General features: G+C 38.9%; 3 protein-coding genes across 17 annotated transcripts in view; 2 read left to right on the top strand and 1 right to left on the bottom strand.

Annotated features, from left to right (window-relative positions):
* Window positions 1–16,978, top strand: part of LOC145457734 (ubiquitin-like protein 3) — a 245,928-nt gene that overhangs the window by 69,326 nt on the left and 159,624 nt on the right. The window lies entirely within an intron of this gene.
* LOC145457722 (THAP domain-containing protein 1-like) overlaps window positions 1–16,978 on the top strand; it is a 474,772-nt gene that overhangs the window by 350,524 nt on the left and 107,270 nt on the right. The gene's annotated exons all lie outside the window — the stretch shown is intronic.
* The window catches only part of LOC145457675 (NFX1-type zinc finger-containing protein 1-like), a 224,795-nt gene that overhangs the window by 138,819 nt on the left and 68,998 nt on the right, over window positions 1–16,978 (bottom strand). For 5 of the 15 annotated variants that reach the window (XM_080335917.1, XM_080335915.1, XM_080335914.1 and 2 more), the window contains exons 14-19: window positions 9,855–9,977; window positions 9,428–9,800; window positions 8,657–8,922; window positions 7,448–7,606; window positions 6,341–6,499; window positions 5,885–5,956 (exon numbers count right to left, since the gene is read on the bottom strand). The exons of 2 other annotated variants lie outside the window; for them this stretch is intronic. In XM_080335917.1, the coding sequence (XP_080192043.1) occupies window positions 5,885–5,956; window positions 6,341–6,499; window positions 7,448–7,606; window positions 8,657–8,922; window positions 9,428–9,800; window positions 9,855–9,977 (1,152 nt within the window). Of the gene's footprint in view, window positions 1–5,884; window positions 5,957–6,340; window positions 6,500–7,447; window positions 7,607–8,656; window positions 8,923–9,427; window positions 9,801–9,854; window positions 9,978–12,891; window positions 13,010–13,073; window positions 13,187–13,838; window positions 13,923–13,979; window positions 14,072–14,683; window positions 14,834–14,909; window positions 15,056–15,348; window positions 15,446–16,336; window positions 16,488–16,978 lie in introns of all 15 variants that reach the window. 8 more of the 15 variants (XM_080335925.1, XM_080335930.1, XM_080335921.1 and 5 more) reach the window with 6 other exon arrangements.

Here is a 16,978-nt window from a genome sequence, read left to right as displayed (position 1 = left end):
TTATAAGGAACCTGTGCCTTGTCCATGCTACCTAATTTCAAAGCATACATACATAAATAATACAAATCGAATATATGATCACATGTAAAATATAATGTAACTATTCACAGACTAGGACAAGGTGGTTCAAGGCTGCTTGCATGACAGGGCCTATTGAACAACAATGAGAACATCTCCGGCAACAAAATATTATAAAATCGATGTTATTATTAACACATATCCACTTACAGTATGATATCATAGTTTGGGGACCCGCTACCAAACCTTACTAAATGAACAGGTCATTCAAAACAATGTCGTATGAATTATTTGCGTGAATACCCTTTATCACCGGCTTATGCTGTAATACATACAGCTACATATTCTAAAAATGATTGACATCTACATCTTTGAATTAGCCAAAGTCATGTATTAACATAATCAGCTGCAAGTCTCCCTATCTGTGCAGAACTATTTTCCATACTGTAGTGATGCACATAGTCATAATGTCCCACTCTGATAGAGGTTTTCCTCCGTTACGAACAGAGATGGATATATGGAACAAAAAGATTCCGATACACCGAAAACGCTCTAATTACCATTAGTCCAAGGCATGGATGTTGGACTATCTCTTGGCTATACTACCGTAATTTTCCAAGTATAGTACGCCCCCATGTATAATACGCACCCTTAAAATGGCATGCAATTTCTGGGGAAAAGCCTGTACCCATGTATAGTACGCCCCCTGCATTTGCAGTACACAAATAGCTGTGTTTCAGTATACTATGTCGACATGTCGTTCTGTTTTGTGATATCACTGTTCAACAATCATGACATAACCATCGCTAATCGTTATGCAATTAACGACGCCGGCGACGCGATAGTTCAGGCCAGCGACACGACATCGTGCGCACGAGGCCTTTGCCCAGGCCAACGGTTATGTCTTGCGACCGATTACGCAAGCGATTATATCTTGCGCGCATGGCCTGTTGTATATACGATTCTTCAGGATTGTCTTTGACGCAATGAATTAGCGAGGATTGCCGCGACCTCGCGCAACAATGCTCGGTCGTGCTCACTGCTCAATGACCTAATTTCGCTCGCGTACAAACGGCAAATTAACTCAGCAGATGACCGCGTGCTGTGCTGCTCGTTAATTGGTAACACGCTTGTTGCTAATTGATAATACGGATTACTGGGCGCGATGGCTGAAAGTGATGCGCGATTGGAAACAAACATGAAGAAAGGTGTGATTTCAAGTTTTTTATCGAGGGAGATTTTTTCCAAGCGTGTTGTTCCCTTGTATAATACGCACCCCCGATTTTGGGGCAAAAAATCGTGTAAATTTTGCGCATTATACATGGAAAATTACGGTAATACTAGTCAATGCTTCTATGCTGTTCATTCTTCATACTTGCATCTTATTTATTTATTCCTTTTGTACCTACATGCATCAATCGAACGATTGTATGATGCATGTATGTAATAAGTATATATTATGTGTCTTCATTGATCATTGCAGCTCAGTCAGTCGTATTATTGCATTCTGAATGATACATTATCTGTATTAGTCTAATATGGAATATTTATATTTTACTTTCATTCTTTTTTTCCCCATTATATAAAATTTTACGTCTCCTTTCTCTACTAAACAGTGTATTACGTATATATTCACCAGGTTCTACGAAAATCATATATCACTCTATGGCTTTATAATTTTTCAACAACTCTTGTTCCGGTTGGCAGTACAATCAACATGATCACATCACCATTACCAGTCAATAGCATTGTTCTGTACTGCATATTTGCAAATATTTTTGACCTCATCAGTCGACGAAATCTCTTTCTCTCTCTCTTATTCGCTGCAGCGCTTTGTGACCATTGTGACGGTCGATACTACTTGACAGGAATTGGCATTCCATGAATATTTGTAGCTCGATGCTGAGACATGGCCGAAGTTTCGTGCCTCCAACCAGGGGCGTAGCCAGCCGAGAAAAAACGGGGGATATTTAAAGAAAGGAGGGGTATTTTTTTTAATGAGGATGCTTCAAAAAAATGATGTTCCAAGTTCTAACTGATTCATCAGGTTAATTGTATGCACTAATGTAGATATCACAACGGTCAGATGATCTTCCTTGTGTTGTGACTTTATCATTCGCATATATAAAACACAGTTGTACAATTCAAATACAACACCACAACCCGTAAGCTAAGATAACAGCAGAAAGAGAGACTGAGACATATCTTGACCTTAATTACCAAAGCGATGATCGTGATCAAGAAAGTGTGTGCAGATCATATTACAGCACAGTGGGAGATCTCTCAATTTTGCGTTTAAATATGAACAGCGAAGATGTGCAAATGAATTGGCCTGCTGCCTTTTGTATCAATTGTTCAGCCTGTTTTCGCATAAATTTGTTTTAAATCAATGTGATGTCTACTGTCTGCTAAGATGGTGTAGTATTTTGGCGTGTGGGGATCGTAAAGTCCAATTAACGCTCGAGCCTGTGTGATTGTATCTCACGAATAACAGTGGTCTGGCGCAGGCTGAGGCTACAATCAAAAAGCATTCCCAAATGCGTTTGCGGTGCAAACGTGACAATCGCGAATTGCCCAGCCCAAGACTATAACTTCTCATCATTACAACATTACATCGAACATTGATAGCACTATCACGCGTCGCGAGTCACGGAGTGGCCTAATTTTCCTAGCCTCCGAGGTTTAAACTACTGGCCAATGGCCATGTAGTCAAGCGCGTTGAAACAGGACAATCAGCAGATGCGTCAGAGGCCCGAGACACGCAAAGACTACAAATCTACACAACAACCAAACTAAATCAATCTGATTTGGTACTATAGGGATCTGCTATCTCTAATGATACAAGCCTATGGCGCATGCTTATTTGCACGTGCAATGGCGAGATCCTCGGCACCTCGGCGACAATGTAACGTGATACGCTAATTACTCCCGCTGTCACAGACGAAAGAGGAATAGGAGAGAAAAGGGTATTGTCGCATTTATTATTCTGTGAAAACGCTGATTGGGTATCTAATCACGAATGAACATCGAGTAATTATACCAAGATAACAACAGAGAGCTAAATTTTGAATTCAAGAGGGATAGTTGAGCTTGGGAACGGGGGGATATTGGACACCGATTACCCTCCCCCTGTCTACGCCCCTGCCTCCAACTACATTTTTGTCGTTTTGCGTTCAAATATTACTCCTGCGTATATTTTGAAAAAATGACTTCAACTTCTCGACTCAAATCATTAAAGTTGACACTCCACTCGGATTTGATTAGTCGATTGGTTGTGCCCAGCCCTTACTAGGACTATTTGCTTTTCGTCACACTATTGCTCAGTATGACTTGCCTGTATAAACGCCAACGCTCCTCGATCGGTAATTCATAAATATTGCGTACAGATTGCTCTTCTTCATCGGTCATGATTGAAGTTTTGCTGAGTTGCATACGTAGGATTCGCTTTGATTTCTTTTTATCTTTCGACGTTTGTTGCCAACCATCTCTGTCCTCTTGCAGCACATCCTTATCTGTAACAGACTAAACTTACCGGAAATATTTCAGAATTTGCAAAAAGTTATTCTTATTACGGTGGATATCGTCGAAAGTCATAGCTCCCATTTTTGCCATCAAATGCTTCATTTCGCCCTTGATATTTTTCACAGGGGCAATCCGACGAAATTCATCTGAGAATCATGTACAGGGTATTGCAATATGTCGCAGTTACAACATCTAGGGTGGATGTACCACTATCAAGCATCCGTTGTTGTTGCACCATGTCTGCTTCTTCCGTCGTATCTTCTTCTTCGTCAGCCAACTCCTCCACTCTGGTCTCTGTAATAATAATTTGGCCTATTACAAAGATTTGTTACTATTATAACACTGGTCAACAAAATGAAAAAAAAATTTTTAGGCAGAACATCTGAGAGCCGTTTCTGGGGTTTTTGAGGTTGCTGAAATCTTACGAATATCACATTCGTTTTGTCAGATTGGCTCTCTGTCAGAAGATATTTATATCCCTGAAAAAGCCCAAAATTACTGTATTTACCCTTAAATATTTCACTTGGCGGGAAGAAAATCGTAGTTTTTTCTAATTTTATACTGCGCATAAATGGCTAATTAACTATGAAGAACCCTCATGTCATTCTTAGTCATTCTATCAATATCAACATGGAATGATGCGAAATATTTGTTTGTCAAAAAAGCAGTTTGTCAAGTCTAAAAATTGTACTTTCCAAAACGGACATTCATCTTCTCCTGTATCAATTGGTCATTCTACCAACATTAAAGAGGAGTATAAAACTATAAAATTTGTCCTTGAAAGGCTTAACTACAACACTTATATATGTCTCATTTCTTTTGACTGGTAAATGGATAATTTTCCACTGAGTCAACGAATTGGGTATACCTAGTATCTGGTATATTCGAATACCGATGAAAGATTCCAATTTCACATTAGGAAGAGTTCACAGCATGTAATTTCTCCTAAGATGTAGTAAATAAAACTTTTTAGCTGATCACAAAGCACCCAACTACAAACAGTTGGTCCGAAAATTCGTATCTGCATATCGAAAACTTGGAACAAACATCAGCATAAAAGTTCACTTCCTGTTCAGTCATCTTGATAAATTTCCCGATCATCATGTTGGTTTGCAAGGGGAGAGGTTCTAACAAGACATCAAAACAACAATAGAAAGATACCAGGGCATATGAGATGAACCATCGATCATATTATGTCAGACCGTTGCCGGAACCTTTCGAGAAACTGCACTAAATAGCTTACAGGCGAAAATCCTACAAAAAAAAAACAATTTCGATTTAAAATATATCAATAATATTGTATTCCAACTGATTATTTCAAATTTACAATAGGTGGTTGACGTAAAACTGATTGAATTAATGCCACGTTATTTGAGTATCTAGGTAAATACTTCTATACATGACTGGAGTTTATTTATGTACATGATATCCGTGAAAGTCTGTAACTATGATAAATCTAATACCCCAAAATATAGTGCTGTTGCTGTATTTTGATTTAATATAGTCTTCTGTGTGTAAAAATAACAAGTAGATTGAATTTCTAAACTTTATAGTACCACTGAGCCGATTTTACATCTAGTCACTACCGCGAAAATGGGAGATTTTGGTCATAACAGCCCCATGGGTTATCTCCACAACAAGAGCCAATTTGAAAAAAACTAAGGTCGGAATCAGTGCCCTTCAGAACCCCCAAAACCACTCTTATTTTGTCTGCCTAAAAATATGTGTTGACCAGTGTAATCAATCGGGGATTCCACTTCGATAGCTTTCTTCTGAGTATAATTTAACCGGTAGCGGTCAGTAATGAAGCACTTCTATTTCGCATCATGTAGCATTTGCCTGGTTGCGTTACGTACCTAATTAGCTCGAATTTCGGACATATTCCTCTGATAACAGTATTAGAAGCAAATCTAATTACCATACTTTCATTCACGTTACATTTTTTAAAGTAGGAAGTAGTTTTTGAATAGGTTCACAACACACTTACGAGTGTAATTATCATATCTATCCAGCGAAATAGCCCCCATATCATTGACACTGATCATCAAAATTGCACCTATTTGTGTCTTGCAATTTATAAAGTAACCCACATACAATTGAATACCAAAAGTATATGGCGACTCCCCCACATCCACTTTTCAAGCTAATCACTTGAATATTCTGATCTTTCATTTCCCTAGTACGGTACTCTCTATTTCAACTTGTAATTTATTAGAAATTTAAGCATTATCTCAATACTGCTATTTGATTAGCAATGCTGACTGCTTTGGCCACCTCCGAGGAAATCCTATTGATCGGGCTGTACCTAATTCCCTTGTAACTCAGGTCAAATCGAAAAACGTACCATTATTGTACTTCATCCATTCTTCCTTGTGCGCCAAGATATGAGCATGAAGAATGTGCAGATTGTCTTCACCTAAGAGATGCAAGGCCATGCTCATGCTCATGTGTAGGCAACGGTTATTCTCTTACTGCCATTGCAAGTCCAGGGTAGCTATGGTTTGGAGTGATACAAAAGCGGGAATGTGTGGCAACATGATAAGGAAATATAATGATTGGTATGGTAAGGGGAAAAGATTGCACTCCTGCATAGAGTCATGATCTATATATACCGGCCAAAAGCCTGCCGAGACTTGGTAATCAGAATATCTTCTAGCTTGTATCCTAACAGTTTAACAAAGTTGTTAAGAATCCAAGACAGAGATAGGTAAACCTAGATATCCAGTAAGCATCCGCAACACAGTTCTTGAAACTCATAGCAATGGAATCCCCAGCACCGTAATAAAATTTAAAGACTTACCTTTCTCGTAGAAAGCCCTTCCAATCTCCTCATCCGTGTGTTGGAAACTTCGCAAAAGCATTAGCGTATAGGGCTGCAAGTTTCCAATTTCCTCGTGATAGACCACTTCTCTGGTCTTCGCTTTCAAGCCAAGCCAAGAGAGTAATTCATGATCAAGATCTGATTCAAAAGAGAAAATTTGTTCACCAAACAAAGCGTTTCGAGATAAAGAAACCTAAATAATGGAGAACGGATTCCTTACATCAGTGGTTCTCAACTGGGATCCACGATACATTTTCAGGGGATCCGCGAAACCTCCAAATTTGCAAAATAGTTGACAACCTAATTAGTAATTTTAATTATTTAATTGCCAATAGCTTACTGATACAAACATATCGCTGCTTAGAGATATTATGTTTAGAGATATAACTGTTTGTAACCGCTATTCCAGAATAATTTCAAGATAAGCTGCTAGATAGAAATGACTAGGTGTTGTTGCTGGACGTTGTTTGCTCTGTTTCACAATTTTGGTGCCATATATATCATACCCAAAGGTGTCTTCTGAAGCGTTACGCATATTATCATTACAATCTTCGGCACTCGTTAATATCTAATCGACGGCGTGGATTTTCATGACACGACCGCGTATTTCAGGAAATGCAGCTACAGAACTCGCTAAAGAAAGCCTTTCCAAATTCTACATAAATAGTATGATGGTATTTTCAAGAAAGGTAACATTGTTGCTCTTCAGCACTAGCCTACAGTTATTATTTGCAAAAGACATGACGGTTGCATGATAATTAAGCTAATATTTGAACTAAAACTGGATGTCCGCGGGGGTCCGTGACGGTCCGCACAGACAAAGAGGTTGAGAACCACTGCCTTACATTGACAGCACAGAATTCAATATTTCACAAACTTCCAATTCATACCAGTGTTGGGATGACTCGATTTATGACTTGACTCGAGTCACTACCCTAAAATGACTTGATTCAACTTAAGAGAACTATGAAATGACTCACGAGTTGGTGTTTAATTTTTTAGTTTTGAGAAAACCAGGTGCGAAATTAACCGAGAGCAGCGACACTTATTAAACTCGAGTAGTTACGCAGAGAATTATACAATTACCGATATTTCCAGGAGCGTGAGTGCAAGCGGAAGCGTCGTGAAATTGTCGTCGAAATTGAATAGGGATGTTGAGGTTGGCAAGTTTCTGGATAATGTGTAGAGATGCCTCCAGTTCATTGACATTGACAGATATGTCGTCTTGTCGACTCCTCATTTCATCTGTAATTTAGGAAAATATACTGTATCACATTGATTGTTGTTTCCTGCGACTCCAGTCCCAATTTGACACAAATCGTAACTATCATTCGCAACTCCATCAAATCTCTACTATCGAATATATGGTGACAGAAATTGAATCTTTTTGACTTTTGTGACAAGCTCGGCTTTGAATCACAATTAGTGACAATGGATTAACTATAAAATAACTGGATAGCGCCGGTTATAAGGCAAGGTGATTTCAATCAGATTTATCAATCACATACTTACGCCCCAAAAGCATCATTTAGGTCAGCGACTCAGCGGTCACCAACACGCGGCCCCCGACGTCATATTTTGCGGACCGCGACCTGATTTCAGATTTCGGAACAACGCCTAGTTCTGAAATTGATTATAGTTTGATAATATTGTTGTCGTTGCTCAAAATAAGCTATTCTCCTGTCCCAGACACCAGTTAATACGGCCTCGGCGATGGTAATAACATTCCATGGCGGAAGAATTAGCTGATATGAATCGGCATATTGCCTTGACGCACAGGGGCAGTGACAATGCCAAGACCGAGACAATTAGAAAATGGCTTGAGGCTTCGTCACAAGACCAAATACCGCGTCTAGCTAACCCAAATATCGATTCTTTAGTCGTTGAAAAGCGTGGTCGGGAAACGTGCACAGCTAATAGCTCAAAATCGAATGAAAGTGATGATCATGATGTTTTTGTTACTTTTGTATTTGGTAGAAGAAAATATTTTTTCTTTCGTGATAACTATGCCCGTCGCCCATGTCAGAAAGCACAGCGTTGTACTGACGTAAAAGCACGGTGTTAAACTGTGTGACATGTTTTAATCTCAATATTGTATTCATGCGGCAGGCGGCCTCTACCAGATATGAAAAGTGGCCCACGAGCCGTTTTGAGTTGGCGACCCCTGATTTAGGTCAAGTTCCAGAAAATTGCTGAGGATAACGATTCCATATGGGAGCACAAAATCAACAGCACTGCACCTCCACAGTTTCATATTCCATCTCATTCCAATTTACTAAACATGTGCATGCCTACCCTTGAGATCCCTGATTGCCTGTCTAGTTGCTCTTGTGCCATGTGCCCCATATTGATTTTTTCGTCGCTCTTGCCGGATTTCGTACAACGAAAACTGCTTTGTCACTTCATTTTTGCAACGCCCTCCGACACGAACGATAACCGATTCTTTGCTGGAAAACTTTGCTATCCCTTCGAGAAACTGGTCTAGCGCGTGGTTTGTGTAGCACACAACGAGAATCGGACAGGAAGAGGGGGCATTTGGTACGTCAGCGCGTGGCTGTGACCTACAACATAGAGAATTTTTATTGCAACGAACAACACACTCTCACTATAAGCTTTTCAACTGACCCTCTTCGGTAGTGGCCGTCAGTATAATACGGAGATTACAATTCAAAATGTAAAGATGAAATAGGTAATGTGACGTAAGAATGGTATAACAACAACAACGAGAGATTTCACAAAACGAAAGCGTTGAGCAAAAATGCAATTAGTGCAATACAAATAAGCTATAATATATAGCCAGAGAGGCAACACTAATGAAATACACGGAGAGAATAGAGTCGGTCCTTTTGCTGACAAAAAATCGGTTGCTCGAGTTTTATTATAGTCAATTCGAGAACCTTTAAATGGAACAGATTACGTCCACGAGCAAGAATTCAAAATCTGTTATCGTTATACGATTTTGCACACTCTAGATGCGTAAGAAGGTGCTGACCTATTGCAGAGTTACATGCCGTGGTCTGGTCTTAGTCGCGCAAGAAAGGGAAGAATAAAAGAAGAATAAAATACCAAATCGCTCTATTCTTCAGGAGAATCTTCATGATTTCCAATCCCACATGGGTTTTCCCAGTACCGGGCGGGCCTTGGAGAATCGCTAATTCATGTGTCAAAGCCAATTTAAGTCCCTCAGCTTGAGACTGATTTAAACCTAGTTCATCAGATGATGGCCACTGATGACCAAGCACATCAACCTTGGTTTCTGAAGAGAAGACATTAATGACATGTATTTTGTTAAATAATTTGTTGAGTGTATTACTTTGCCCCGTGATGGAAGAAAAGTCATATTCAACCCTGCCTCGAGTTCTTGGTCTTAAGTAAGCAGGAGCGTGCATATCCGTCTCACAACTGACTATGTACCGTTCCAGCGGTAGACTGACGGTATCTGAATTGTAAGAACATAAAAGTGGTACTAAATACGAAATACAGACATTCAAACCTCTCAGTCCTGCCAACACGTGTCTGTACGCTTCAAAATAGGCATCAGTTTCAACCATGGTGTACACTTTCCTCATGTCTATTAATGATCTGGCAGCAGCAGGTCTTCGACCTCTAGGAATAGCTGTATAACAGATATATATCATTATTAACTAGAAAAAGATTATACCAATGATCTCCTGAGTGCAGAAGATAATGAAGCGAAATCATCATGGAGAACTAGTACAAATTTGGTCCAATAATTTCAAATCGTTGATGTTTGAAGTGCTATGGAGTTGGATCAATTACATTATTTCAGTTCAATTACAATTACAATTACTTTCATGCATGTTTCAATTACATTACAATTACAATTACAATTACTCCTTGCATGCTTCAATTACATTACAATTGCTACTGTTGAACATGTAATTGAATAATAATAAATTCAACCGTGCTCCTTGACAACCGTAGCGTCGTATTTAACAACAATTCAAGTCTAGTTCAGATTGTGTAGTAATAAATGCGTTTATGTGAGTACATAGTATGCTATGTAAGATGTCATTGTGACGTAATATAAGCGTGTTTTGTATGCTCTGTAATTATGGCTCACGTAATTGGAAATGTAAAATGTTATTTACCTAATTTCCTATCGGTTAGGATTAAGGATAGGGTGCAGTATGTCGTTGAAAAAAGTATTATAATATATGCACGTGTTGGATTTGCGTATATAGTATATAATTAAAGAAATAATATTATTTTTATCCAGGGACGTAGGAATTAGGATGAGTAAAAACAAAACCGTGCTTTGTCAGATAAGACGTTATATAATATCCAGTGGTCTGGTTAGTTAACCGGGCGAAATAACGATGCAGCATCGTGATCTGAAATCGTATTGTAGATTGCCAACCCACGGATAGATGCGCAAGATGTGAGTCACGGATGAATGCACCGACAAACGTACTGCAGAGCAGGCTAAAAGCAGCAAACTTTGTAGTCCTAGAGCTGGCGATCCAAGCGTCCAAATTTGATGCATCTGGTCTTTATCGTAAGCTATTGATGCACTAATTCCGAAAATACAAATTAAAATCTCGTCAGGGCAATGTAACTGCTCCAAAATAGCCGTTTAAGGCCGACTGTTCTGAAACGTGAGAGCATCGCAGCAGCATGACCACAACAATAACCAATTACGCCCAGCGATTGTTCAGAACAATGCCGATTCCCAGACTTTAACGACTATTTTGGGATGGTACCATTGCCTGGAAATATACTTTTATTGCGGAATCAGTGCGACACTAGCTTTCGATTAGGACCATACATATCGAATTTCGACGCTTGGATCGCCAGCTATGGGACTATCAATTCTGCTGCTTTTAGCCGGCTCAGCAGTTCGCTTCTCGGCGTATTCAATCGTGAGTCACGTGTTGCGAATCCATCCGTTGGTTGGTAATCTAAAAATTGTATACAACGGAAGCCGAGGCCAGCATAGCGGTGAAAATAAAAAAAAAACTTTGCCCGCAAGGGCGCAGTCAAGGGCTTCCGCGAATGGATCCACCAAATTCCTTGTCGACATTTAAAGAGAATGCATTATAAGTCAACTATTTTATGTTGTGCTTGTCAGGTCTCAATAGCAATTTAATGTAATTGAAATTGTAATTGAGCAAAATTTTTGTCAAATTACAATTACAAAAAATAAAAATGCTTCAATTACAATTACATTACAATTACATTGAAAAATGTAATTCATTACATTCAGCTCAATTACAAATTACAATTGATCCAACTCTGCTATCGAGTAGCTGGAATGTAGAGTCGGAGTCATGGAATCGGCGTCTCAAAATTGTTTTAACACCGTTGTAGTAGTCATGAAAAAACACTGACTGGAGTCTGGGCCGAAATTTGTAAAAATGTTCGTGACATTTATGCATGTTAAAGCAGTTGTTCTTAACCATGTCGCCGGGGGGGGGGGGAATTGGATTTCTGAGGGGGTGGAAACACTCAGGGGCAATGAGGGGCACCGAAGAAAAATGGCATAACAGTACAGATGGCGTAGTAGTATCCTTGCGTGAAATATACGGACAACGTATTCAGTGTTTCCACGAATACAGTGACCACTATATTTCGTCTAAAATGTGTTTTTTACACTTCATGCGCATACTTTCATATAGCAAAATCTCCCTAACTCTCACACTAGATAGGGGTTTTCCCGACAGAATTTTTTGAACCAGCTATTATATATTGTAGCACACTGCGTCTCAAAATCCGGATGCGTGGTTCCATACCACTTTTTAGAGAGAGAGAGAGAGAGAGAGAGACATTTGTACTGTGCACATGATTTGAGGTTTCTGACTAGAATGATTAACCAAATATCCTTGTTTTCGAGAGCTACAAAATACCACGTCACCAAATCGGAGTGAGTACATTGGGCTCAAAGCCGGATAGGTATGAGCCCGTAACCAACAGTTGTTATAGGAACCTTGATTTGATCCCGAAAATAGTGCATACCATGATTAAATCGTTAATGAGTCAAGTGGTCATAGGGCGAGATTCAAGCGCAAAATATTTTCAATAGTCAAGTCCAAAGCCAAAAAAATCAACCAGACTTGGACATCTAACGCATCATCTTTAGTGCAGTTTAGGGGGCGCCAAATCATGAATATTTCCGAAACGGGGCACTGGGAGAAAAAAGGTTGAGGAACAGTGTATTAAAGTAGTCATGGCTTGTCTATGTTACAAAAGCTTGTAAGGTATGGAACATTTCAAAATTAACAATTCCGTATTAATTGCACAGTGAAGATTTCTAGCAGCGTCACAATGTATATGTTTAATGGTTAAATGAGAATCATATAACTGTCTCTGCGGCCTATAATTTTCGAAGAAACTTTGTCAGAGACGGTGCGTTGTATTATTCGGGAGTCGGAGTCGGAGTTGGTGGGTAAAGTTTACAGACTCCACGACCCTGGTGAGCAGTGACACCTTCGAATAACACCAATAATACAACCATTACGCAATCTCCGTTTTGTTTGACGATCTCTCAAGGTTAATAATTCGCGTTTTACCTGCAGCTCCTTCAGCATCTCCATCACTTTCATCATCATACACAAATGCGACAGTCAAGTTTCCCACTTCCAGGTCTTCAGGTTTTCTATCGGCAACTACTGCAAACAGAACCTCCCTCTGGAACGAGGAGCACCCAATTAGACGTTTCTCCGTGATAGCTGTAAGATGTGTGACTACTAACTTGGAACATGTCACTCGAAAAGCATAATAAGTTTCCAAATAACAGTCGTTTGGTGTTCTGCCATCTTATGTTCCCGAAATTCTCGGTGCTGAACTGGATCATGTGTAAAACTCCTGAGAAAGGGAAAGCTTGGGTGACTGACTGTGTATGGTATACTTTCATTGTAGGTTGATCCACCAAACTGCCTAATCTTGACCCAATTATTTAAATGATTAGTATATTCCGGCAGTATAAATGGTCTCATATCTCATGATTACTCAGTGTGATAGAACAATTATGTTGAGTAACGTAGCATTTACTCAAGTAGTGTATCTTCAATTGTACTTTGGCTTTGTGATTCTGCATATTTGAATCATCACTAGAGTTTCCGCGTTGATCACACACACACACACATATCTTGCAATTCATGAGTCATTATTGGTGAAATAAGATAAAGAGTCCTATACGACTTGATGATTACGTTACTTGAACATGTTTCAAGGCTTTGTTTTTCTATATCTACGTGAAAGAGTTTGACCTGCCTTGGAAACCACTACTTGTAATGTACTAGTTTAAAATTTAACCTAATTACTTGAATATTTTCCGAAGTAACATCAGTGACCGCAATATCAGTTACCACTGACCCAGACGCCAATACATTCAAACAATCATTGATCACATGAACACAGTGAGCCTTCATAGTATGGAGGGACATTTTCCCCAATCGCGATATCTATCACAGTGTTCCCATGGTGAAAAAGACAAAGAATAATGTCAATACTCAACCTTTGTCATCAGCTTTTGGAAATAAGACTCTTACATCGCGGTAAACCTTAACGTTTTCAAAACGATGCTTGGCATCCGAATCTCCTGTAAATGGCTATCAGTCAAATATTCAATAATTTAGATAGCTCTGCATCACATTACCGAATTCTCGTATTTCATTGATCCCATCGCGTAAAGGTTTGATATAATCTTCTCTCAACAGCCGGTATTGAACGTCCAAATAATGATCAATGCTGGAGAAAGTATGAAGCAATCGAATATTCAAAACAGTTTGCAACCATTACAAATTCCAAAAAAGCTAACATGGTAATCACCGCCAACTAATTTATATAAGGCATTTTTAACACAATAAATTCTGTGATTATGATTCAGCTTCTTGGAGGTACATGACTTCGGTATGCGATTGAATAGTATATTCATATTGAAATGAACCCTAATACAGTTGCTGACGATTACCCCTGACGAGTGTCAGCCAAAATATTCTTGTTCATTTCAATGTGAATATACTATTCGATTATGACTCATTACAGAGAATACTGCCCGAATTAGTTTATTCTCAGGATTTGTCTTTATGCATACCCTGATTATAATTGATAAAACAATATTCTAGCGTTTGTTGTGTGCTATAACGGTAACGAAAATATGGAACTTCTGACTCCATGAAAGGATGTTGTGATTTTTATTGCTCCGACTTCCATAATGTTTTGGACTACATGTCAAATGCATCAGACACAGCAAATCCCAATTCTATGTAACAAAGCATCAATTCACCTTTCGAGAACATTATGGCTGCTTAGTATGTTAAAGGACATGTTAACAAAGTTCTTAAAAATGATATTACTCACCCCCGGTATGCGCCGCTAATGAGATTAGGACGTATAAACGGCTGAGAATCAACCTGAATGTCCTGTAACTGTGGAAAAACGGGAATCTGTCGAAAGTCATCGGGTGGTTCGAGTTCATTCAGCTGTTCCACAGCACTAAGTCCGGTTTTCCTGATCATTAAAATACAAGCATCAACAACAATATCAAACAATGGAGATCAATATGCGACAATCAATTTTTTCCTACCTCTGCCTGCGTTTTTCTCTTTTCTTTTTGAGTTCTTCGCCTACTCCGCTAAGTATTTCATTTACATCATCATACATTGCTTGCACTGCTAGGATACCACCTAGGCCATCCATCACTGCTTTTACTATGTACATCATCATTGAGACCTGTTGAAAATCTCCATTCATGATATCAAATTCAAAGTCATCAGTTCTAGCGAGTTATCGTCAGGTTCAGCCTAATACCAGTTAATAAACCACTTGATATACCGATATAACTATGGTCCGTGATTCCTCCTGGTCACTATCCAAACATGGGACAGGTAACAAAAGCTAAGCACTGGATTATATAAGTCAAATATCAATAATAAATTTTGTTTATGATTATTTTTCAATCATAGTTTCGAAAATGATTAACTAAAACTCACCCAAGATTATAGAATATATTTGTAAAGGATTACCGTTTTTTCTGATTCAGAAGGCATCACAGCAAGCAAGGCCTTGGCTAATTTCAGTGCATTCGTCAGATGAATAGGAGCTTTCTCTCGCCTCATGACACTACGAAACAAATTCCAATGATCAGATATATGTCAAGTCAAATTTTGCTGATGTGGAACTTCATACATAACTTCACAATGGTTAACTCACACACTATGGAATATATTAAGGTGTTATATTTCAAAGTCTCCATCATTAGGGCCTTATTAATCAGTGGGCAGAATGCCTTTCTAATAGATTCTCAAATTTGGGGTCGAACAAGATCATGGTGGAATGCTGACTATTTTCCATGTACAAATTTCGATTGACCTCATAGGCTAAATAGTTAATTTATCCTCTCACCTACCTAAAACCTCGAGTTTTCTAGAGCCTGTTACGTTTCATGCAATTTCCGTTGATCTAATGATTTATCGACTCGGGAATTGTGATTAAAACGATTCGTCAAATTAATTATATATGCATGCATATCAAATAGCCGACCAGCTTCATGCAATGTTATAACATAATTTCCATTAATGACCACCATGCCAATTTTTTTAGTCATACCTCTGAGTGGGTGTGTTGTCAAACAATTTGACCGACGAAAATGATGCAAATCTTCAAGGACTCTACTTACTACTAGACAAAATTTAGAATGCGATTATAATGTAGAACGTATAAGTGTGTTGGCAAAAATGTAGATGCAGATGTTGACTGAAAATTGAACTACGGAACTTGAATCCATTGTAAAAGAGAAAACCTACTTGAGTACTTAGGAGTAATGGAAAACTGCTTTGTCACTGGCATATCTAAGGATGCGTACTTTACTGCCTTTTGCACAGCACACAAAAGAAAACAAAGGATTCTAATTCTAGCAAGTGTATCCCTATCAATTCCATGCCACATGATAAAAAACGAAATTAATGCCGTTCATATTGAATGCCACAAGACTTCTTTAAAAAAGATTCTTACCTTTGTTCAGTAGGCAGCCCATACAGGAATTGGGTGAGTCTTGTAACAAAATCATACTTTGTAATCAGACACAGTACGTGTGATAAATAATTACCAGGCCCGTCAGCCTCCAACATCTTTCCAAAAACCTTGAGCAGCATTTGTACCATACCTAGATTCAGAAGCATAGACACATGCAGATTGCTTCCATATCAGAGCAAAGTTTAGGACTTCACTACACCGAACTATTCCGTGTTCATGGGAACATGGCTTAAAATGGCGTGAATATTGCTGCTGTTGACCGAGCCATATCATCATTACATAAAAATAATTACTCAGACGAATGGATTTGAGTACAATAAATTTGGAAGTATCTATAGCAGTGGTTCTCAACCTTTTCGTCTTCGCGGACCCCTTTTGGACCGTCACGGACCCCCGCGGACCCCTTAAAGTTTTAGTGCAAATTCATCTCAATTATCGTGCAACAGTCTTGTGCAAATATTAACTGTAGGCTAGTGATAAACACCAACAAAATGACTTGTCCCGAAAACAACATTTTACTATATATGTAGAAATTGGTGAACTTTTGTCATTTCAAAGCAAAGTCGGCAGCTGCATTTCTTGAAATACATGGTTGGTCGTGTCTTGAAAGTCCGCGCCTTC

The sequence above is a fragment of the Botryllus schlosseri genome, chromosome 15 (assembly GCF_051294905.1).
Source record: "Botryllus schlosseri isolate E-star chromosome 15, Bs_hap1, whole genome shotgun sequence".
NCBI classification, from domain to species: Eukaryota; Metazoa; Chordata; class Ascidiacea; order Stolidobranchia; family Styelidae; genus Botryllus; species Botryllus schlosseri.
This window is presented reverse-complemented; position numbering and strand designations above follow the sequence as displayed.